Source organism: Pogona vitticeps, chromosome 7, assembly GCF_051106095.1.
Source record: "Pogona vitticeps strain Pit_001003342236 chromosome 7, PviZW2.1, whole genome shotgun sequence".
Lineage (NCBI taxonomy): Eukaryota > Metazoa > Chordata > Lepidosauria > Squamata > Agamidae > Pogona > Pogona vitticeps.
Genome location: NC_135789.1, coordinates 9,184,721 through 9,208,907, shown reverse-complemented (window position 1 = coordinate 9,208,907; position 24,187 = coordinate 9,184,721). Strand labels below are relative to the sequence as shown.

At 52.2% G+C, this 24,187-nt stretch overlaps 1 protein-coding gene across 2 annotated transcripts in view; it reads right to left on the bottom strand.

Annotated features, from left to right (window-relative positions):
• Window positions 1-24,187, bottom strand: part of DNAJC11 (DnaJ heat shock protein family (Hsp40) member C11) — a 53,289-nt gene that overhangs the window by 4,458 nt on the left and 24,644 nt on the right. For both annotated transcript variants that reach the window (XM_072977728.2, XM_078379136.1), the window contains 9 exons: window positions 20,726-20,827; window positions 7,086-7,214; window positions 6,326-6,448; window positions 5,747-5,820; window positions 4,014-4,203; window positions 3,281-3,366; window positions 2,867-2,983; window positions 1,481-1,636; window positions 820-889 (listed from right to left, as the gene is read on the bottom strand). In XM_072977728.2, coding sequence (XP_072833829.1) covers window positions 820-889; window positions 1,481-1,636; window positions 2,867-2,983; window positions 3,281-3,366; window positions 4,014-4,203; window positions 5,747-5,820; window positions 6,326-6,448; window positions 7,086-7,214; window positions 20,726-20,827 — 1,047 coding nt within the window. The remainder of the gene's footprint in view (window positions 1-819; window positions 890-1,480; window positions 1,637-2,866; window positions 2,984-3,280; window positions 3,367-4,013; window positions 4,204-5,746; window positions 5,821-6,325; window positions 6,449-7,085; window positions 7,215-20,725; window positions 20,828-24,187) is intronic.

Below are 24,187 nucleotides of genomic sequence, written 5' to 3'. Positions count from 1 at the left end.
CAGCGTCACAAGATGCTGCGGCACAAGGGAGAAGAAACAGGTCCCCACAGCAAAAGAGGAGGAGGAGGAGGCGGAAGGCCTGGCAAGGGAGACGGGATGCGGGCCATGATGCCTGGGCTGCCTCCATGAAAATCCTCCTCCTGCAACGAGCAAGAGGGGAACAGTAAAGCATCCCAACCAGGGCCCCTCGTGCAGCCTTTACAGATACCTTTCCGAGGATAAGCCGGAAGGGCTTTGGGAGAAAGACAAAAAAGACCTGCACAAAGCCTTCATGCTAGAATGGCAGGGAGATTTCCTTAAGGGCTTAAGCTAAAAACAGAGAAAGGGTTGGGGTTCTGAACTGCCTCTCCCAGGATCCTTTGCCATTGCCAGGGGCGGCTAAAGCACATCAAGATCTCGTCGTCAGAGAGCTCAAGATAGCTTTGCGGGGTGTGTGTCAACTCACAGACTAACAACAAAACCAAGAGGTTTGCTTGTATTACCACCCCCCCACACACCCACACCCACACACAGAGGTAGAGGGAGAGAGAGAGAGGGGCTTTTGTTTGCCTGATGGACCCAGTTTCAGCCTTATACCCTGCCGGGGTTTTTCCCTACACCTGCCCTTTCCCTCCTGCTGGAAGGTGGAACTCCAGAGAGCGACTCCCATGTCCAGTCACCTGCCAATTCTGCTCAAAGCGCCCACGCAGGATGATCAGCTGTTCTTAGGGGGGAGGATCTCTGGGTTCCCACCCACCATGGCAAGATAAGCCACAGCAGCACTGGAATGGAAGACGGGGGACAGAGAGAGGGAGGGCGTGGGGAGAGAGCAAAACTCACGGCAGCTTCTGCCTCTTGCTTCTTCTGCAAAATCTCGCTGGCGCTGCCCTCTCGTTGCTTCTCCAACTCTCTGACAGGAAAAGGACAAGGTGACAACTAAATAGTTGCCCCCCCTGGTTTTCCCGCAACCCCCCCTTTCTGGAGGAGAGTTCTGTTAAAGTCAGCAGGGCCCAGGCAGGGAGATGGGGGTGATCCACACCCAGCCTGCTTCAGGGAAAAGCTCCTGTCTGGGACCACCAAAAAACTGCCCCCCCAACCTCCTAGGAAGGAGAGTTTCCACCATGTTCCTGGGGGTGATGATGGGGCAAGAGACCTTGCCAGCATTGGATGGTGCCCCACAGTGGGAGGGGGCAAGGGGCCCTTTCCCTCCCCGCTAGGCACACGACTCAAGAGAGTGTCGGGCTTCATTTTTCCTGCTCCTCCATTTTTTTTTTCAACCCCAAGGACCTGGCAAGCCGAGCCTCGTCCTTTCCAAAAAGGCCACACATCTCGCCTGCTGCTGCCGCCACCCTCACCCCTAGAAGTGACCCACACGTCCAGATGGAGATTGAGCTTCCTTTTGGGGGGGGGTCACCCCTTGATCCCTGCCCTGAACATCTCGTCTCATGCCCACCCCTCTTCCCGGCTCCGGCCGATATTTCCCTCCGTGGGGCCCACTCACTTCTCTTTCTGCGCCTGGAGATAGGGCCTGATGATGAGCCGGTTCATGGCGAAATAGATAACCAGGGGCCCGGCCGTGGCATAGAAGATGGCGCTGGGGAGCAGCTGGTCCGTCAAATGGATGGGGAAGGAGTAGGTCTGGCTGGCTCGGTTCAGCCTGGAAGAGGGCACAGGAGAGAGAAAGGAAGACCAGGGAAAGCTGTTGGTCAGGGCATGGATGGATGCGTGGATGAAAACACACTCTCTCTCTCCTGTATGCAAAACACACCAAGGCAGAAAAACCTAACAGGAGGGAAAGTTAGAGACCCCGAGAAGACACTCCAGGCCTAGAGATGCAGGGGAGATCTAACTGAGCAGGAAAACCTGCAATCCACCAAGGGAAACCTGGTGCTGGCCTCCGTAGACCCATTCCCTGAATCCTTCAAGGGCCATTTGTTACCCAAGGCAACGGATGTGCTTGTAAAGAGGATGGTGCTGATGGTGGGGGCAGGAGGGGGAGAGAGAAACTAAAGAGTGCCTCTCGGCTACATGGCAGTTTGGCCCTGTCTGAATGGCCAGGACTCCTTCCCCTGCAGTCCCGGGATTTCAAGTTTGGGAAGAAGTGCGGGATTCTCTCCTGTATCCCAGGGGGAAGCACAGGAACTTCTGGATGGCTCAGGGGTTGAGGCCTCTGGCTGCGGAGCCAGAGGTGGGGGGTTTGATTCCCCCCCCCCGCTGGCCCTCCTTGACAGGGTCTGGCCTGGATGATCCAGAAGGTCCCAAGTCAAAAGGTATTACGATGAGCAGGGAATGCCAAGTCCCCCCCTGCAAAAAAGAACTACAGTTCCCAGGATTCCATGCAGGGCTACAGCTCAGAAGTCTGAGCATCACCGTCACTCCCTCTGGCCAGGTCCGTGGTGCCGCAGTGCCCTCTGCTGGCACAGCCTGAACTTGCACGTCAGCGTGTTCCTATCCAGATGTCAGGGACAGCGAGAGAGGGAAAGCTATACTGGGTGGCTGCCCCCTCCCTCCCCCCAAAGAAAAAGCAGCCCCAGGAATCTCATCCTCTGAGCTGGCCTCTGCCACTACCCAGCACTACCACGAAGCAGGAGACCTCTTCCCCCAAGCAAAACCGGCCCAAAGCAGGTCTGGGCAAGCGGCTTCCCTACTGGCTTCACCAGTCATGACCAGCTGGCCAGTTCCTAAGGCCCCTGCCTTGTATTCTCACTCTTGCTACCGCTCACGTGTTTCAAGCAGGAGAAGGGAAAGGGCTGGAAGGCTTTGGGGACTGAGCGCCTCTCCCAAGCGCCTGGGCGGGCGGCGGGGGGGGGGGAGAGATGGACTTCCATCATCGCCCCGAGGCCTCCAGCAGAACCAAGAGGGAAGGAGGGAGGACGGAGCTGCTCACCTGATCTTCAGGGACACTCCCTGGGGGACGCCCACGCTGACAGTGGCTCCGAGGACACTGTGGCGGGAGATCTTCCGCTCGGCCCCGTATTCCACAATGGTCCCAAAAAGGCCAGCCCTGGAGGGAGACGGTTTGGGGGCCGTGATGGGCTGTCCCTCCGGAGCCAGGCCGAGGGCCTTTTCCTTCCTGAACTCACCCTGCAATCCCACCCCAGTGTCTGCTGGGGTCCTCCGGGGTCCCCTCTGGCAGCAGGAGGGTCAAGAGTCCCAGGGCCACTGGGTCAGGCTCCCCCCCCCCCCAGGGTCCCCCGTCCTGCCCGGGCCAACTCTCCAAGGAGCTGGGATCCCTTGGTCACAACTGCCTTCCCGGAGCCCTCTGCCCGCCTCACCCACGGCGGCCCCTTCCGAGGCTTACTTGAGGGATCCTTTCACCCGCGTCTGGTCCTCGTCCTGGAACTTGTGCTGGTAGCTGACCATCACGAAGGAATGGGGGATTCCAAGCTGCAAGGCGACCCCAAGACAGACATGGGAGAGCCCGCCCAAAGGGTCCTCTAGCTTCTCTCGGCCTCTCCTCCCTCCCCCCAAACCTGCCCCCCCGGCTGGCTTCTTTGTTCTCTGACAACGTCCAGTGGTGTCTCGGTAGATCCAGGATGAGGTGGGATCCGTGCCTTCTCTGCACCACCCAGAGAGCCTTGCTGGGATTCAGAGCTACAGAACTGGGGGGTGGTCCCTGCCTTACATGGCTCGGAAGGGAGGGGGGTGGGCCAGCTTTTACCATGTCTGGGGGGGGAAGGGAGGTGGGCTGCTGGCCCCTCCAGTGGGCCTTTTTCCCCCTTCTGGTTCAAAAGGTCCAACCAGGCCCTCGAAGGGGTTTGGTGGAGACATGTTTCCTGTTTTCTTTCCAACCTGGAGGGGATGGTTTGCGGAGGCAATGGGGGGGGGTCTGTTCTTTGGGCATCCCCGAAGGCCTCCACTCAGCCTCACCCCCCCCGACACACAGGAAGCCACCCACAGGCCACCCGTTCCCCGAAGGGGGCTGCCTTGACTTGAGTCTCTCCAACACCTAGGGCAAGAACCAGTCCACCACCACCACCCACACCCGGCCATCACCCTCCCTTCCTCCCCAAACTGGGGCAGGGGGATCCCACCTGAAAGGCCATCGTGAAATGGCTGGTCTTGGTGTCCCGGACGACGCTCGTGTTCATGGCGGACTGAATGCCCCAGCGCCACTGGAGGTACCCCATGGTGTTCTTGTCCAGGTGCCGGGCCAGGACGGCGGTAAAGCCCGGGTGAATTCCGCGGGGGGAGGACTGTAGTGTGCCGTGCGTCGTGATGAAACTGCAAGGGAGGCGAGAGAAAAAAAGGGAGCGCCTGAAGGGGAGGGTCCTTTCCCCTCCCTCTGGCTTAGGGAAGGCCACACCACAAACAGACACCGCCAGCACCTCAAAGACTCTCGCCACTTCCAAAGACCAGGGGAGCCCGAGAGGGGCAGAGAGCAACCCACCCACACCCTCAGCTCTTTTTCCTTCAGTGCCTCCCGCACCTCTCTGGGCCTGGGGAGAGAAAGCCATCCTATCCTTGTAGAACTGCAGAAAAGATGGGAGAAGGTTTGTGCGTTTTCTTAAAATATGTTTACTCTGCCTTCCTCCTCGGGAAGGCTAGCTCTTGCAACCCAACCCAGACACGGAGGTCTAAATTTTGCCGAACATGGAGGCCTGCTTGTTCCAAGAGTCTCCTGGGCTCGGATCCATCCCTGGGGTCATGCGGCCCTCGGGGGGGGGGGTGGTCAGCACTGGCCTCTCTTCCCTCCACTCAAGGTGGGCGGCAAAGTCCACTTGAGACAAAGCCCAGGGCAGGTGGGCCCAGCGAGGCCAAGAGGGCCTGGATTGGGGAGAGGGAGAGCCCAGCTCCTACTCCCAACCCTCTCCCCTCCCTCCCCATCTGCTGGGCTCCCAGGTCGCACAGTCTGAAAAATAGATTCAAATTGCCTCCCCCCCAAAAAAAAGAGAGAAGTTTTTCCCTTAGGAAGAACACCTGGACTGGGACAGCTGTCTGACAGTGGATCGGACCAACTCAGAAAGGAGTGGACTCGAAACAGAGGTTAGTTTTGCATCAAGTTCATGCCTCTTCTCAGCTCTTCAGTTTAATGATTCTACGGCTGAAATCCAATAGCAAGTGGTCCATCCCATTGATTCGGGGGGGGCGGGATTTGGTGAACCCCCTCTTCCGTATGTTCCGTTGATTTAACAGGCCTCCTTCTAGTCGTGACTTCCGACTGGACGTCGGTCAGTCAGAAGCACTGGTCTCGGTGGACTTGCAAGTCAGTTCCAGGGAGACCCCCTCTAAGATTGGGTGCTCACCCATCAGCACATCCGCTTTTCCACCTTTCCCTTTGTGAGGACTGCCGTCAAGAGGACGGGTCTCTTTTCCAGCCAAAGGATGGCAAGGGTGGCTATCTCCACGTAATCATTTGACGTGGCCTTGACTGTGGAGAGTGTCTGACCTTCAAAGACCTGGAAGAGTGAGTGTGCTGGCCAGGAGGTGCCAGGAGCAGCAACCCAACCGAGGTCTGGCCAAGACACACGGCCGGGTGGCTCCCGATGGCCTTACCGCTCTTTAGGAGCTGATCCAAACTTTTCGCAGGAAACCCTATTGCCCATCCTCGTAGGATGGTTTTATGCAGACCTCAGTCAATCCTGGAGAAGAAAGACTTCCAAGGCAGCTGTTCCACTAAGTAAGCCTTCTGTTCTACTGCGTTCCCTACCCCTTGAAGCCTATGGCCTACAGCTAGTAAGTAGCAATATATTGAATACTGTATGTGCATTGGTAGGAAAACGGGGAGAATTAATTTTCCGTCGGCTCCTCTTTCTCAGGTTCTCACCATCTCTGAGTGAGGTTCCGAAACATTTTTAGGCCAAGCAAGGGTCCCTGCAGGTCGCCGGCTCCAAACTCGAGCTGTGCGGAGAGAAGGCGGACAATCGTTAGAAGGCAACAGTTGGGGCAGCCTCCCCACAGCCCTTCCCTCCCCATCTGGCCCTCCAGAAATGCTTGCTAGTATGCAGCGGCGGTCCTCCCGGGGCGGTGAAACCCACATGCACAAGCCATGGCGGTTTTGTGACTGAGAAAGGAAAAGAACCTGTTTCAAGATGGGTCACTTGGGAGGCCGGAGAGGGACCGCACTGGCCGGAGAAGGATGACCGCAAGGGAGGCCCAAGGCTGGAGCTGAGCAAGGTGACCTCCCGAGCACCATTCCCCGATCCTCTCCCCACCTCAGTCAAGCTCGCCAGGGGGGAAGGAAGGAAGCCCCCCCCCCCATGTGTCACCCCTTGTAGCAACCTGGCAATGGGAGCGCATCAGGCAAAGCGGGCCAGAGTGCTAAGCCACTCAGGTGGGTGGCTGGGAATGGGCCAAGGAGGGAGCGGGGGGGGGGACACAAAGATCCAGGAGTTGGCCTTCTCACCTCTCCCCAGCCTTTGGCCGACGTCACCCGCCTCAGAATCAAGTTGACGGAGCCGCCTCCGTTTCCATTCTGCGTGGAGAGGTTCCCCGACAGGATCGCCGTGTCTGTGGCTGTCAGTGGGGCCTGGAAAACAGACCAAGCCCCCAACCATCATCACACCCGAGTATGGCCCATGGATGGAACACAGATTTTCTGAGTATACGCCCCGCCCCGCCGCCCAGCCTCTGGTTTTTTCACGAAGCTTCCCCTGCCCAGCTTCCGGGACTCAGAGACGGTGGGCGGCTTCTCCATGGGCTCAGGGCGCTCCCGGCCATGCACAGAAGAGATGGAAAGAAACGGAGGGTGTATAAAGCTGTGCTGCGCATGGCAAGGTGGCTCGTGGGCAGACGCGTTGTTCGAAGAGATCCATGGGAGGAAGTCAAACAAACAATGGAGACATTCAGCTCATCGTTGGCCCCCAGCGTTTGCTTTTGGAGGCTGGGCTCTCTGCTCGTGTCTGATAAACGAGGTGTTCCACTCGTCCTTGGGATGTCCTTGAAGGTTCGCTCAGGGCACAGCTGAGCCAGTGGGTCGGATGGGAGCGATGGCTTGCCAAATAGGGAGAGATGAGGGAGAAAGGGGGGGTCTGGGCCTCACTGGCCCCCGGCATGGGGCAGGGCATTGGAGAAGGACGCCCAGCGAGGCAGAACCAGTGAACTCTGTCCAAACAAGGACTCTGCTTTTGGCCAGAGCGGAAGACTTAAGAGAGAGATGTAGTTACCTCAATGGACTGGGAGATGTACATTTTGTTAATTTCGAGATGAGGGAAGGTGCTCCCGGACACATCTTCATACTCCTCATCGTAGCGATCAAAGAGGTCGGTGGCGTCTATGCCGACGATAATCGTCCCCTGCGGAAATAAAAGCGGTTCTCCTTGTGAAATGGTGCAACGGCCTTGGGCCATGATCCTCGATCTCCTGCCCTCTTCCGTGACTTCACTCCTGTCCATCCCGGAAATTCCCCTCCATCCCCCCCCCCCCAGCGCGCCTTGGCCCTGCCACAATGCTCTCTTCAACTTCCATTCCACCCATCTTCAAAATTTACACCTTTCCTATAAACTCTGCCATTCGCCCTGGAAATCACCCATCCTGAGGTGTAGCCACAAGTTAAGAGAACGCAGCCATTTCTCTCCCCCATGGTCTTTCCTCCCACTCCGCCTTCCGTGGAGTCATGGAGTCATGAAGTTGGAAGGGGCCTGGAAGGCCATCCAGTCCAACCCCCCTGTTCAAGGCAAGAATCCAAATCCAAGCAGATCTGACAGAGGGCAGTCCACGTGTCTAAACCCTCCTTGAATAGCTTGCATGCTCCAAAAAGCCCTGTGAACAGCTTGACTGCATCCAATGGTGCTGGAGAGCTCGGGGGATCTAGCAGCGGAACCCACTGAGGGGCAGAGGCCCGCCAATCCCGATCCTCCAGCTCCTCTGGGATTGAGTCGGAGATGACCTGGAGGCCTGCTGTTTTTTTTCTGAGCCTGGCTTCCTGTCACAAGGGTCTGTTCAGTCAGATCAGCCTCCCCCCCACATGCTGGCCTGCTCAAAAGAGGGGCGAGGGAGGTGAGGTCACCCTTCACGGGCTCTTAAGACACCCTAGGAAGGGAATCTGGCTTCCACCGCGAGGAAGGAGGACAGATGGCAGGCAGTTAAAAATAATTCCTGCAAGGGAGATCCCCCTCCACTCCCCTTCTGCCACTGGACGGCAAAAGGGGCGCCCCTACACTCCAGCTCCCTACGCAATCCCCTGTTCTGAGTAGGGGAAAGGGACGCTCCCAACTGGGGCAGGGACTGGCCTACACAAGAAAGGGAAGGCGTGACCTATGGGTTAGGAAAATGAAACACGAGGGAAGCTAGACCAATGCCATTCCTGCATATTGTGACCCGCTGGGAGACGGGAAGGAGGCTCACGTCAAGATTCGTTCTGGCCACTTCAGGGCTGTCTGGACAAGAGTCAGACTGTCCAAGGCCCATGAGATGCTTTGCCTCCCAAGAACGAGACAAGTTCTTTTCTTTTTTTTTTTTAATCCTCAAAGTTTCTGGCCATTTGCTCAAGGTCTCTGCAGTGCATCAGTGCCTTTTTCCCTTTGAGAAACGAAGCGTGCGGTGCATGGACCTCCAACGAGTGTTTCATGTCCACAACACTGCCTTTGAAAGCAGCCTATGGGCTTGTGTAACTGGCGCAGTGCCGGGCGAGGGCCTTTCCACCCTTCTGCTTAGATCCTTCCACGCAAGCGGCTGCTCAGCCTCCAGAGAGCCAGAAAGTGCCCCCACCCCCAGCACTGACCCATTGGGAAGGGGCTCTGAGACCCTCTGGCAACCATCAGGCCTCTGCTGGGACCAACAGTTTAAAAACAACATGCAGAAATGAAACAGGAACCCTTCCGAGGACAACCCCTTTCCCCAATTAATTTCTTTTTTGGAAGTTCGCCCCACCCCGCCTTGCCATTCGTAATCCACTGGTCCTTTCAACTATTCGCTTTAGGGAGAGCACACGCTGCCTAATCTCAGGAGACTATTTCTAACACGCTGCGTGTTTCCCCTCCCGAAGGCATGATGCTGCTGAAAAGCACGTCCAATGCTCAGCATCAGCCGGGCAAAGCCGGCTGTGGACCAAGGAAAAGGATGCGATCAGCCCCACGGCTCTCAGCCATAAGCTCCCAGGGGCAAACAGTGCTCTTCCTTCTTTCCAAGGTCATGGAAGGAGGAGGCCACACCAGGGAGGGGCCGTTTTGGGGCGACAGCACTGAAGCAGAACCCTGAATTCAACACAAGGGCCCCGAGCGGGATCATTAGGAAGGGCATCGACCGGAACATCAGAGAACTTTAGTTGAGGCTGGAATCTTGCAAAGCCCCGATAGGGAAGGCTCCATGCCAGGGTTTACCATAAGTGCACAGCTTGGTGGTGAAGCTGCCGACACTGATTGAACCAGCGTTAGACACCCAGAGATGATCGCTTCCTCCTCCCCGCTGCTCCTAAAAGCCCAAGATTTCTGGACAACATCCAGTACAGTGCTGGTTCCACTTGCTTCTTCCGGCAGCAAGCCACAACGTCCGGCGAGTTCAGGCGGTAGAATCTGAACTCTTAAAACTGGCGGGACACCCACACACCCCAGTGCCTTTTCCGTTCCAGAATCTAAGGGCAACTTCGCACGTGTGTTTTTATTACCTGACAGGATGGCTGAGCACCTGCCCGGACAAAGGAGCCAGAAAAGCTCCGACGCGGCGCCTATAGGGGCCAGCTCTGCAAGCTCTGCAGGTGGCCTGCCCGCCCGCCTCTCCGAGTCCCACTGTTGGCAAGACCAGGCCATCAGCTGCAGCAAACACAGAGGCTAGCATGCGGGTGCACACAACTCATTTCTGCAGGGCTTGAGCGAGACCAGCGCCGATGGAAGGCAGCCAACGAGCACTGGCAGTGTGGCGCCTCTGGGAAACACATTCAGGGGAAAAAACACCTCTTTCTGCTAAACTAAATCCTCCGCTCGTGGCAAATGTGATATGAGAAAGGCAGGTCAAACTTATTTTTCACACCGATATAGAACAAGGTCACCGTGCAATCTTCCGTCGCTCCGAGGTGACAGTCTTGGACGTGCTCTCCATATTCCCAGGCCCACCTTCCTGCCTACACCGTGCAATCTTATTTCAGAGTGCTTTCTTCCAGGTCATATTGCTCGGCCCATCTGAACGCCCTTTTCATTTGCAGCGCTCTGGAAATGGAGATGGAGGTGTCACCTTAGACAAGTTGTGGCAACTCGAGAGGGGAGCAGATAAACGCAATGTCCGTCTCTAGCAGAGACCGTGAGATGAAATCTTTAGGGTCAGGTGGAGGTGAACCACACACCATCTTCTAAGAAACTGCCCCCGGAAATGGAAATAAATCCACCTTCCCTGGGGTGGGGTGGGGGAAAGGCACTGGCCTTCTGGGCTGACAGACCCAGAAAACAGAGGAGCAGCAAAACGGCTGTGTTTAAATATTTCTCGGCTTCCAGGAACTGAGTAAGATTTTCAGTTGGGGCTGCTTGAAGTGATGGGAAAATTAATGAGCTGCTTGATCCAGTTTCTGCACAGAGGACCTCATGGGTCAGCTGACGTTGGTTCAAGGAAGAAGAGCTTGAGCTGCTGAAGTCCTGGAGATGCTGGACCTGGGAGAACCTCCTACTGTACGTGGCTCTGCTTTTTCTCACTTTGGGCATCGTAGCAACTCATGGCTGCTCCTCTGAGGAGACTCAGGCTGCCCCCATAGACCTCCTCGACTCTGCGTTCACAACCTAGCCCCGAGACTCAGAAACCTTCCGTGCCAAACGGCAGGGCCTTCTTGCCTCCCTTCTGCTGGGGACACTCTCGGTCCACCGAGTCTTCCTTGATGCCACGGCGCTCTTCAGAGAACCTAGGCAGGGCTACGCTGTGTGAAGTTGCCATGTGGCTGCTTCCGTGCTTCGGTGGCAGAGCCCATGCTCTGAGCCCAGCCGGGTTCCTCTCTAGGTAGGGATGGGAAAAAAAAACCTGCTAGAAAGCATTGAGACAGTTGCAGCTGCCAGTTTTAGTTGTCCACCCAGGGCCGGGTGGGCCAAAAGTCCGGCTCAGTAGAAGGGAGGGGCCTAGACTGCAGCCCCCAACCTGTGCCCAGAACCACTCATCAAGTACCTTCCCACCATCAGTAAGGCGGAGGTGGTGGGATGGATTTCAAGGCCAAAGGGCTCCTGCAGGGAGTTCCACAGACTCCTGACGGGCTCATGAGAGATACGGAACTGATACCCTTGAGGTGCCATGTACGCCAGGGAAGCCCAGAAGAAAGATACAGCGGGCAAGAGGGAAGACTCAGTTTTCTGTTTCCTGAGGATGCCAGCCTTGCTTTAAGCAAACAGACGGAAACACCTGGTAAGTTCCAGCCATTCAACTCGGCGCGAACATATCTGTGACTCGTACAATCTCCAACGCTGGAGTGTTTATGCAGGGGTCAGTTGCAGAAAACCGGAGACGAAGAAGATTTCCATGTGTCAGATTTCCATGCGCTCCAGGGAAGGCAAACCTTCAAAATATTTTGCCACTGGAAATGTCAAACCCTCCTCTCTGTATAAAAACATGAGCCTGGCTTCCCTCCCTTAATGGATCTCCTGATAGGCACCTCCTGGCAGGGCCCTGAATACAACACGTCTTCTCCTCTGATGTCGGAAGCGAAGCAAGGGTGGTATCTAGATGGTACTTGGTTGCAAGATCACAACGGATCTGCAAAGAGCGCTAGGAAAGAGCATCCCGCACACAACCTTGGAGAAACCCAGCTGCCAGTCAGAGCTGTCCGTCTGGGTCTGGACGGTGCAGCAGTCTCGGCTCCGACGGTCACCGCCTGGGTCTCTTACAAAGCCATCCCTCACAAGTTGGGCTGGCCCTGTTCTGGAACGGCACGGCGGGCCACGACCTGGAGGAACTGGTCTCTGTCCTCGAGACGCTGCCCCCTTTTTCTAGAGGGGGTAGATGTGGGCTCAAGCAAAGGCATCAATGGCTGCCTGCTGTTTTTGGACGGCCTCCGAGCCTCGGGTCTTCTCGGAGGCCGATTGCGCTACCGCCGGCAACGCAGACGCTTCTTCTTTCTTTTCCGGCATTATCATTCCTCTCACAGCAGGTCACTGACATCCTCCGAGGTTCTAGTGCGGCACTTCGAAATGCACAAGAAGTATCAGAAAGAAAGGCCAAGAAAAACGCTCAATCCACGCTGCCCGCATCCGGTGATGGCTCTCTATTTTTGGTGAGAAATGCTTAGTTATTTGGAGCGCACTTTATGGAACTAATAAAGCACTGGAAAATTTTAAAATAATTGGCGTTCTTGTATGAAACGATCGCAGCTGTGCTACCTCGTTCCACAGGACGCTGCCTGGAGAGACATTTCCATAGAATTCCAATGAGCGGCTGCTGTAAACACCCAGATGGCTGATTTTTATCGCCGGATGCAGAGGCTCCGACTCAAAATGCGGCTCTCCTGTTTATCGCTCGACAGTCACGGCAAAAGGCAGCCTTGCTGAAAATGTCAAACTCGGGAAACCAAGGGGAGGTGCAGCCGAGCGGGAAGTACTCGTTCGTTCGCCCTCCATGCTTTCCCAAACAGCCATCTTGCCGCAAAGCACCTCCCCAAGAACGCAAGCAAAGCTCCCGAACTCAGATCCTATCCTGCGCATTGCAAAACATTCCGGGTTTCCACGGGCCACAACCTTATGCATGCGTAAAGCGCTGCATGGACAAGGGCCCGAAGGACCTCAGAAGCGGAGAACAAACACAGGAAAGGCAGCTGGAAACTAGAGAAGGAAGTCCGAGAAGCCTCCGAGGCCAGCCTGCGCAAATCCACAATCCTGATCTGACATGGCTCGTGTGACACTGGACTCTGTGGCCAAACTCTATGTTGCCATTTCACGAATATGGGGCTTGGCCTTTGCCCCACAGAGACATAGTGCAACCTAGCGCACTGCAGACCATGGAACACCACCAGTAAGCAACAATCTCCTTTCTTTTTTTAATTACAGGAGGACAGCGATATCCACGGGATCAACATTGCAGTTGAACTTATCCACTTCCTGAAAATACTAAATAACACCGCCCCCACCCCAGAAATAAAATGATTCCAAGATGTACTACCAAAACTGAACACTCGAGGGAATAAGAGACTATGACATACAGTACGAGCCCCTTATCCACGGGATCAGTACCCACTGATTCACCTATCCACAGTCCAAAAATATTAAAAGAAAAAAAAATCCAGAAAACTATTTTCACATGTATTACCAGAATCAGACACTAGAGGGGTACTGTACTATGAAATTTGTTAGTGAAGAATTCACAACATGGTCTGTGGCACCTCTAGTGGCCAGTTCTGGAAATGTATGTGAAAATATTTCTCCCCCACTTCCTCCACAGGGTGGCAGTGACTTGGAACAAATCATCTGTGGTACCGTGGTCCTACTGTAATATTTAACAGTCTCCCATCCAGGCACCAACAGGGCCCAATCTTGCTTGCTGTTGCTGTGATGTGTCATCAAACGGGCTCCGACGTATGGTGACCCTATCAATGAGCCGTCTCCAAAATGTCCTGTCCTCAACAGCCCTGCTCTGCTCTTGTAGACTAAAGGCTGTGGCTTCCTTTAATGGAAGACAATCCATCTTGTATTTTGTCTTCCACCCCTGCTGGTGTCCACCTTTTAAAACATTATTGTCTTTTCCAGAGAATCTTGCCTTTTCAAGATGTGCTCAAAGTAGGACAGCCTGTTTCAGCGGCATATATTATATTACTGATATTTCTTCCATGAATGCCCACTCCTTTCATCTAAATCTAGTCTGGCTTTCAATATGATATGTTCTGTGTACGGAATGAACAGACAAAGGGATAAAATGCATAATCGTTTGATATCTTTGTCTACAGGAAACCATTCTGTCTCTCCATATTGTTTTAATGATAAGTTCTTTTCCGCAAGACAGGTTACGCATCGGAACAATCAACAGCTGAGGCACACCTATTTCTTTCAAAACAATCCATAATTTCTCCTGATCCAGACAGTGATGCAATCTAAAGAGCACAGACTGGTTTTCTTCTGAATTTCTTTGGTGCACTCCAACAAACACGTGATATTTACAATATGCCTCTTCCTTTTCGGAATCCAGCTTGAACATCAGGCATTTCTTGCTCCATCTAAAGTAAAAGCCTTTATTGCAACCCCTTGAGCATTACTGTGTTGCATGGAGAAATTTAAGCAAAGATCCTACAGTTACTGTAGTCCTTGGCATCTCTTTTCTTGGGGATTGGAAGATATACCGAATGTTGCCAGTCTGAGGGCCATTGTTTTTCCCCCATATCTGTTTGAGTATTCTTTTTGGATTCTGTTAGATTCCGTCTCTGTAGCTTAAAACAGTTCTACTGATATTCAATCTACTCATGGTGATTTATGTCTTCCCAGTGCTTTCAGAGCAGTTTTCAGTACACTTTCTAGCACTGCAGGTTCCTCAGTATAGGATTCCTATTCCAAGGAGTCTGTCATCCTTTCATATCTTCTGTATAGAGGAATGGGGAACTGCAGAATACTGTTTCCACCTTCTCTACCTAATCTAAGCTTAAATTTCCCTTTGTTTTCTTGGATGTTCTGGAAAAGATAGTTTGTTTTTCCTCTTTTGTCGTTCTCTATTTGTGCTGGTTATTGCAAGAGTTCCCTCTGTCTCTAAGTGATGGTTACTGACAAACCGCATTCAGAGTTCTGACCCTATTTTTGTCACCTTTTACTTTTGCTTCTCCCCTCCTATCCTTTTAAGTGCTTCATTCATCATCCATCTAAGTTTTTATTTCCTTTTCATTATAGAAATTGTCTTTTTGCATTCTTTCCTAACAATATTTCTGGTTTCAACCCACTCTGGTTCACAGTTAATTTGTGTTTAACAATGCAAATCTGTTTCTTATGTTGACTATACTGTAGTACCTTGGTTTACATACGCCTTGGTTTATGTAATGTAAGCTGCCCAGAGACCTTTGGGCAGTGTGGGCGGCATATAAGTTAAAGAAATAAATAATTTTCGATTTACGAACAGAAATCCATTTGAAATAATGCCTTGGTTTACCATGTGTGTGTGTTGTTTCCATAGGTTTGCAAAGGAAATTTCCCTGGAGGTTTGTAGTGCCGCCACCGTTGCTACGGCAATTCTTGTTTCGGTTTATGAAACTTTCGCATTACGTAACGTTCCAGAGAACGTATTAATTTCGTAAACCAAGGTACTACTGTAAATTAATCAAGAATGTTTAGATTTTATTTTGGTACTATGATTCTTCTTATGTTCTTTTTCAGTTTTACTCTAATGCTGGATATTAACAGCATATGATCAGTACCACAATCTGCTCCTGGTCTTGTTTTGGCAGAGATAATACAGCTTCTCCATCTCCTACTTCCAGTTACATAATTTGATTTCTATGTTGGCTATCTGGTTAAGTTCTCATGTACAGACACCTGTTTGGTTGTTTGAAACATGTATTTGTAATAAACAAACCTCTGGCTCCACATCATTCTAAGAGACATTCTCCTGCTTGATTTCTGTCCCCCAAGCCAAATTTTCCAACCACATTCAGTTCTGCTTTGCTCCCTAGTTTTGCGTGCCAGTCACCTACGATTAGAAGCATGTCGTTTCGATGGGCGATTAATGGCTGTGTGTGATCAAGGGTGTGATCAACCTTGCTCAGCTTCCAAAATTATAGACAAGATCAGGTGTGTTCGGACTGGTGTGGCAAAAGATACAGACTAAAATGTGGACGTAATGGAGACAGATAAGATGCAAAGCATGATAAAATTTCTGTTGCAAAGGCTTCCACCTTCACTGACCCACAGATACCTGCCTAATTTAGAAAGATTACGTGCCAGCAACAAGAGACCTCACAATACAGGAACCAATCAGAAGCGGGAAACCCTTGGCCTTCCCTGTGTTTGGTCTACAGCGCCAACCATCCTGACCAGGCATGGCCAAGGGTAAGGGGCTGGGGCAGCAGCTGAAGTCCAGAGATCATCCAGAAGGCCCAAAGATCCCCACCTCCGAGGTAAGCGAAACAAGAGGGTTCAGGCAGGCCAGAGGGATCACCATTGCAACCCGCTTTTCCTTTATTGTGCAGGCTTTGCCCTTCCGCTGGCCCTTGTCTCTCCTGCCGCAGTGGAGATGGCCAGCCTCCAGACACCGGGAAGGAAGGGTTGCTCTTCAGACTAGGGCCCAGAAGCCGATGGATTTGCTCAGGCTGGCCCATGTCGCGAGTGGTCCCTTTCCATAAAAACGCTGGAAGCAACTCTGCGGGATCTAGAGCAAGTACAGATCCAGTGCCCTGTGCAAAAGTAAGCACACTCCAACTCCTGGCTCCTTCAGGAGATCATTCCAGGTCTCCACCCTACTTATTTCTCAGGAAACTATATAGCAGTGGTCCCCAACCTTGGGTAACCCAGATGTTCTTGGACTACAACTCCCAGAAGCCTTCATCACCACCTCTGCTGGCCAGGATTTCTGGGAGTTGTAGTCCGAGAACATCTGGAGGCCCACGGTTGGGGACCATTGCTATGTAGGACATTTTGCCTGTATTAAGATATAGCCATCAACTGCTTTAGGTCTTTCCCCAACAGCAGAATTCAGACAAAAAGCAGAAGTATGTAACCTGAAGAGATGTTCAAACCCTGTCCTATCAGCTGAGGGTTCAAGACAAAGCTCAACTCAGGATCACACACACACACACACAAACACACATCTCTTCCAAAGAAACAACAAGGCAGAGAGGCTGGGTCCCCACCCCCTGAAGGTGCTAAAAAAAAAAAAAAAAAAAAAAAAAAAAAAAAAACAGCCAGCCAGCCAGCCGGATTGAGGAAGTCATCCAGCGGGCTCGGCGGTTTCTCATCTGCCATTCATTTTGGCGGTTCGCATGCCTCAGCAGTGTTTGGTGGATTGCTCCCTTAACAGTTTTAATTTAATTTTCCAGCGATAACACTGTTGGAGCAGAAAAGGGAAAGGAATTAAATTACATACTGTAAGATAGTTTGCCTCCCCCGGGGACCAAGCAGGGAACAAACAGTTGTTCGGAAGGAAAAGAGATGCTGATAGATAAACCTTTGTAGTCTTCAAATGGGCTGCCTTGCATTATCACGCTTCTGCTGCAGATGCCGGAGGAAAATATTTTAATCCAGATTCGAGAGCTGGGAAGCTGGGATTTAGACAAGCTGCCCGAGTCAAACTGAAGTTTGGGACTAAGCCCTTTGCTCCCATGTACACACTCCTCTTCATGTACATCCGACTACTTACGTTATGGCCTAATCAAACCATAGTCTGTTGTGATGCTTGACCTGGCGACAATGGTTTGAATCCGCTCTCTAAACCAGGAAACAAACTACAGCTGGCAAGCTTGCTTTGGAAGTCAAGCACAAGCCACAAGAGAGGATGGCATTCACCCCACTATGGGCTGTTTATCTGTTTTATTTAATATATGGCTAATAGTGTTTTTATCTTGCTGCAAACTGTCCAGATGGGATGGTATATAAATTTAATGAATGAATGAATGAATGACTATCCCCCCCCCCCAAAGTGCTATTTGACCAGCATCCAAACAGCATCAAGGTCACAATGTTCATTCACATTGGCCAGAAAGAGAGGCATTGGCTAATCCTTGGCAGCAGCTGCCACCCAAAGGGGGTGGATGTGGGGAGGAGGGCATCCAGATGCCGCCAGGGTAAGCTGAGTAAGAAGAAAAGCAAGCATGGGAAGGGAGAAATGCCTCCACCTGCTCCAGCCGCATCCTCAGCAGCTTCCAGATGGCCTCCCCTCATTGTATGGGATGAAACAGAAATATCTTCAAGCAGCCTTGGGATCACACAGCATTCTTGGTGGTTCCATAGCCCGGGCACAAGGATGCGCTGCAGAATCTCCTCTTGGGCAACCACCCACCTGGAGCCTGTATAGCGGCGTTTTAAGCCTCTGATAAGAGGAAAGAACCAGGCTCCCTGTTTTAGTGCGCATCGAATGAGGCACGAGAAGTTTGTAACAAATTTGCCACATCGCGAGCAGCGTAAAAGTGCGGAAACCCTTATGACAGTGATGGATATAAAGCGCCAGCTGTTTTGAGGAAGCGGGGAAGGAAAAAGAGAGCAGATAATGAAAAAGAGAAGCAAAAGTGCCTCCGAAAGACATTTTTATTTGGGCAAAAGCTTTTAGGCTGCTGGGAATCGGTGTTGGCATGGTGTGATTTTAGCTGCATGTTTATATCTGTAATATATTTGGCATTTTATATAAGCATTATCTTTTAGGATGCTATAAGATGCTCCCCGCTCAGCGATAGGGCTGGGAATGAGTTTAGAAAGCAATACATTCCAGATTTTGATGAAACACAGCAAAAGAAGGCAAGAACACCGCATTCCCTGCCTGGCCACCAGGAACACATGGCTCTCTTTGCACCAGGATAGTGCCCCAAAGAGACGGTGACCCCCAAAGAAGTGAGAAAGAACCAGGGATCTAGAATCTGCAGATTAAATCCAAGGGATCCCAACCAATCCTGTGGTCCGGGCAACAGAGACACTCATCACAGATTCCACAAGAACCTCTCGGTCTCCCAGTGTGTCGATGTGCTAACTCTGGATCTTCTAGTCGTGAGTGGGAGGACTGGGTTTTGGGTTCTGGAATCAGGAATGACAAGATTAGCATCTGGATCTGGCCTAGGAGGTGAGAGTGGATGGGGTGCCCTCATCCGTGTATGGGAGAGAACCCAAATCTACGACACTGCCTGTCAGCAACTGGCTTGCTTCGTAGAAGCCTCCAAGAGGACAGGAACCTTGCCATGAATCAGACCTTTTGCACGATCCTCTTCCCCAGCTCCTCCTGGAAGCCTCTGGGGTTCCCAGAGGGTTCCTAACCCATGGTCCCCTTACCCAGGAAGGAAGCAAGGCCGGTGCCTCCAGGGTGGCTGGGTGGTGGTGTAGGTTTAGAGGAGCAGATTCTTCAGGGACATTGAACTCCAGACCTTCTAAGTCTCGATTCCTGTAAGGTCGCACAGCCAAGCCCTGCTGTCACTCAAGCCCTGGAAGGCAACAGGAGCCTCAGCCCCACAGGCGGAAATGCAAGGCGCAGCCTCGCATTGAGAGGCAGCTCACTGCACGTCTTCAGCGCCTTAAGCAGAGGCCTGGACACCCTTTTCCTTGGGAGTTTCTAAGCCATGACCTCATCCATGCCCTGGTCAAAGTGTTAGGAGACTGGGCGCCCTGGAGGGGGGGTAAGGGGTAGGTAACGTGCTGTGATGCAACACTGCACAAGTGATAAATGTTTGGAAAAGAAAAAAACACTTGAGGCCACTCCCCAGATGCGTAGGGGAAAGGGCCCTTTGTGCGGTGACATCTTGACTGCTTTAAAATACGCAGCTTTCTCAACTGAAGGTGGCTGGTTTATTGCTCCTCGAGCTGGCAACGGGCCTCCTCCATAACGGCTATTCGCCCCAAGAGCACGACAAAGTCTTCTCCAGGGCGGATCCTTGCTGCGCCTCCGGAAACATCCTAGAGCTTCTGAGGTTCTTTTGCAATTCTAAGTGACGTCTGGAACGTTCCCGGGACGCGGCTGGGTATTTTACCTGCTGCTACGCCTCCTGGCACGGCTCTGCCTGCCTTGCTACTGCAGCAGGAGCAATCCAATCCCAGAGCAGCGGGAAGCTTCGCAGAAGAGCTCTCTGAGACCTTGCTCTCCCCCCACCCCAAACTGGTCCTCCTTTCCCGATACATCCCACTTGTGACCCCCCCCACGACAACCACCATTCCACTCTTCATACAGTCCTGTTCCCCGCTCACCCTGAAAACCTGCCCCTTCACCCCTTCCCAACCTAAAACCCCTCCTTAAAAGCCACCTTTGGTGTGACATCCGTGGCATACTCCCTTTAGTCTGAAGTCAGACAAAGCCTGCTCTCTACCAGCTCCGGGTCTCTTTGGCCTCCCTCTGGATCATAAGCTTCTCAGGGAAAGGAGCAGGTTTCAGCTTCCACAGCTCTGTAAGGGGCCCCATCGACGGGCTGTGCTTTAAAAAAGCCCATCCGCCTTATCCTCACCCTTCATCCTGACCCTGTTGCAAAGGCTTTTCAATTATGTACAGGGTCGCTGCTGGCCCAGGCACGTGGGGCTCCCCAAGGGTGAGTGTCAGATCAAAACGCACAACATCCTAGGACAAAGATGGGGGACCTCTTCCAGCCCAAGCACTTGTCGGCATGACCATCCAGTGGCAGGCGGCCCTAAAGGCAAATGATGTCAACTTAAAGCATTTGGGTGCCATGCATTAAGCCGCAGAAGAGGCACCTGATGGCGCAGAATGAGGGGAAACCCATACAAAAGCTGGCAAAGCCACCCACCAAAGGAGGTGTGAGGAAGGGGCCACGGCCAGAGGGAAAGATATAACCCGAAGGCGTGAGGCTCCACACTCTTGTCTTACCAGGAGGGTAGAGGGCATGGAAACCAAGGCCTTCTGGGGGAGTTGAACATGTTTAACTGAGAAAGGATCTGACCGCCCTCTTCAGATATTCAAACCACGGTCTCTGGAAAGGTGGCATTGGCTTGCTTCCTCTATTTCAGAAAGCAGGACCTGAACCCGCAGATCCAAAGGAGAAGAGGATTCCAACTAAACATTGGGAAGACCTTGGAACAGATGGTCCTTAGAAGGTGGTGGGCTCTCCTTCTTTGGAGGCTTTCCACAGAGGCTGGTGGAAGCCTCGAGGAGGCTTCAGCTGCACATTTCTCACTTCATCGAAGAGCTAGATTCCCTTTCCCGCTCAACAATTCTACAGTTCCACCTGTTCACAGCATCTCCTAGACCTTTCAGGAAAGCTCACCTGCAATGCAGTTCTCCCTCCTATTCTTACCTTGGGGTTTGTCCGCTGCTGGAGTCTCCTCTCTTCTCTTTCCCTCTGCAAACGCTCAAACTCCTCTCGGATCTCGGCAGGTGTCCGCCTCCTCTCCACCACCTGCGGGAGAAGGAAAGGGGGCACCCTCAGTTTAATCAGCCACAAGGGCCACCGGCGCTCAGTCAGCCACGCGGTGGGCCAGACTCGAGGGTGTCTAATTTTCTTGATTCCCTCAGGCGAAAAAAAGTTTTCGCTTCCCCATTCCTCGGTCACCCGCTTCGAAATCAAAAGCCACACAGCTTGGTTGATTCCACGGCAGGTGGCAATTTAGGCTCTTGCTCCTTGCTTTAGGCTTTAGCAGGAAAAAAAACACAACAACCAGAAACAGCAGGAAAAAAACACCAAGATCCATTTTGCCAAAGATAAGCAGAGATGAGCTTGTCTGGTCCCAAGTTGGTGGGGAGCTTAACCTGCCCTTCTTCCCCCCCCCCCCAGTAAGTACGTCATCCTGCATTCCCCAGTAGGTGGGATATAAATGCAAGCATGACATGCTGAGGAGCAAGAGAGGGCATGGGTATGCTGAAATTTGCCACTGCACACGGATTCATGGATGACAATCCTCAGCACTTTTCAGAGGGTTCCTCCAAGTGCTCCCTTGCATGTTCTTTTCGTTACTCTTGCAGGCCAGCAAGGAGGGCCTTTATTATTTTCCCTGCAAGGTCTGGAGAGCATTAGCTTAGGAAAAAAAGGGGAATAAGCAGAGAGACGAAGATGCATAAAATTAGGTATAGTGCACAGGAAGTCTGAGAAGGAGACAACCTTCTCGCTTTCTCTTAACACAAGAGACTTGGGACAGAAAGAAGAAGGGACTTCTTCGAATGCTGTAGAACTCACTGCCACAAGATGTGACGGCGACTGTCAAATTGGATGGCTTTACAAGAAAACTGGGAAAATCCACGGAGAATAGGGACATCTGTGGGTACTAGTCAGGATAGCTCCATTTCAGCTCCGGTACTGGGGCAATTCTGCCTCTTTGCATGACAGCCGCTGAAGAACATGAGGCAGAGAGGGTGGTTGATCTGTCCTGCCGGCAGGCTGCCCACAAGTCAGTCGTTGGCCACTCTTACAAAAGAATGACCCCTTAGATATATTTTGGGTCTGATCCAGCCTTGGGACTCTTCATAACTTTTCTTAAGGGCATGGGCCTGATGCGGGGGGCAGAGACTTGCCAAAGGGACCAGTTCCCTTCACAGCAAGGGCAAGCTCTGCGGTAGAGGCGTTGAGGCTCATCCTTAGTTATGCCATGAAAATCCACCCAACAGGTTAGCAGACACGTGATTCACTCTGTGTTCATCTCAGGCAATAGCCCAGATCACAAAAAAGGAAAGGAAGTTTCTGGGTTTGGGCTAGCAGAGAGAAAATACTTTTCCCTGGAACAGAAAGGTGACCTTGGTTGCTGATGCCTCCAAGCCTGTGAACTGCAACATCCTCCACCCTGGAGAGGGGATGCAGCAGAAACAGAACCGTAAGAGTCCAGGAAAAGAAATCCGTCTCTTTCACGCGCACGGACAAAATACCAAACTCGAAAAATACTTGATGGAAACGAAGGGATTAAATCAGCAAAGTCAGGCCAGGCCAGAAAAGGTGAGATTTGCTGAGCGGACCCCAAGCCGCTTAATCTCTGCAAGCTGGAATTAATGACTTTAAACTACTTTATCTCTGACATTTCCTGTGCCAGAAGGAAGCGAAAACAGCTCCTGGGGCCTCAATGCACCCAATTTCTAGGCATCAGAGGATCAAGCTAGTTGCGCATTCCGAACACATCCAACGGGGCCAACCACAGGGTTAAGAAACCTGCTCCCTCCCTCGCCGGCATCCCAAAGAGCTTCGCCGGCCCTCCAAGTCTAGGCAGGTATTTTTCACTGTTGATTTCTCACTGGCAATGGCTGCCTGTGGACCTTTCTCCCAGGGTGGAGCCCTTCCGTGAGGGACGTGGGGCTGCGAGATGACTTGCCCAGGGCCAACCTGCTAACTCCAAAACAAGCAGGGACACGCAATTGATCTGCCCCATCAAATACCAAATCCTCTCCCTCCCACCCCCAGTTATTGAACCTTATCTCTACGGACCTCAACCCCTCCAACAGGTCCCGGGGTGTCCTGTCAAGTTATCCCCACCAATTCACGATGCAGCGACCCACGTTCATCTCCGTTACGGACCAGCAGCCTGGCATGGTGCCTTCAAGGGAGATCACAGTGGGCAAGGTGGGAGGCAACCAATAGAAGGTAGAAGCTGCAGGATCCCACCTCCCTCCCCGGGAGACATGACCAAGACAAGCTCTGTCCTGAGCGTAATTAATTGGCCACAGCCTTGAAAGAGCATACGGGGATTTTCTTGGGGCACCCTTCCCGTCTCCCCGACCAACGGGAGGGAGCCTGCTTTGAGCACCGTTAGAAGCTCACAGGACAAAGGCTTCTAGCCTTGCCCCCACCCCACCCAATCTCTCTTTGACAGGAGACTTATTGACCAAAGGAGAATAAATCCAGACTCCTGATTATGCCACTGCCAGTAAGATGGGCTATAATGGCTATTTATCTTGTTTAAAATGTAGCAAGCTACACTTTACAGCAATTCCTTCCCATATCATTTTTTTAAATGCCCATTTCCAGCTCCTTGTTAATGTGAAAAAGTATATTTGCCGTCTTTCCTGAGTCTCACAAACAGAATTTTCTCCTTTAATAGTATTATTAAGAACATTTACAGGCAACAGGATTTGAATTTCCATTTTAAACACAAAACAGGGAGAAGACTGCAAGGGCCCTTGATTCGTATTACTCTTCAAGGAAAGCGGGGGGGGGGAGGTCAATATAATGCTTCTCTTGCCACAAAAAGAGAGTTTTCTACCTTTCAAATCATCTCCTGTCTTAGCTTTCTCAACTTTTTAATGTTGATGTGTTTTCGTTTGGAGTGGCTGTTTTATTTAGTTTGCATGCTGTCATTTCATTGTTTTAACATACATCTCGGAGTAGAGTGCTGCCCCACTAATGGGGCAACATAACATAGCAGGGCATGGCATGACATAAATTTTCCCACGGCTAATGGTGTGTCAAGTTGGATCGCTCAGGGGTTTGAGTCCCTGGCTGTAGAGCCAGAGGTTGCAAGTCTGATTCCCCACCACGTGCCTGTCTGGGTGGCCTTGGGCCAGCTGCACCGTCCCAGCGCACACCCCCTACAAGAAGAGCAGACAGTAAACCATTTCTGAGTCTTCTCTACCTGGAAAATCTTGAAAAGGGTTGCCATAAGCCAGAACTGACTTGACAGCACACAGTTATTATTAATAACGCTGCGTAAAAATCTTCTCCTCTGCTTGGTTTTCATACATCTAACATAATCAGGCCTTTTGGGACAAACAGAAATATCCTTTGGAAAAGTGGTGATGGTGGAAACGACCAAGGAGGACTCCGATGCTTCTGCTCGGAAGT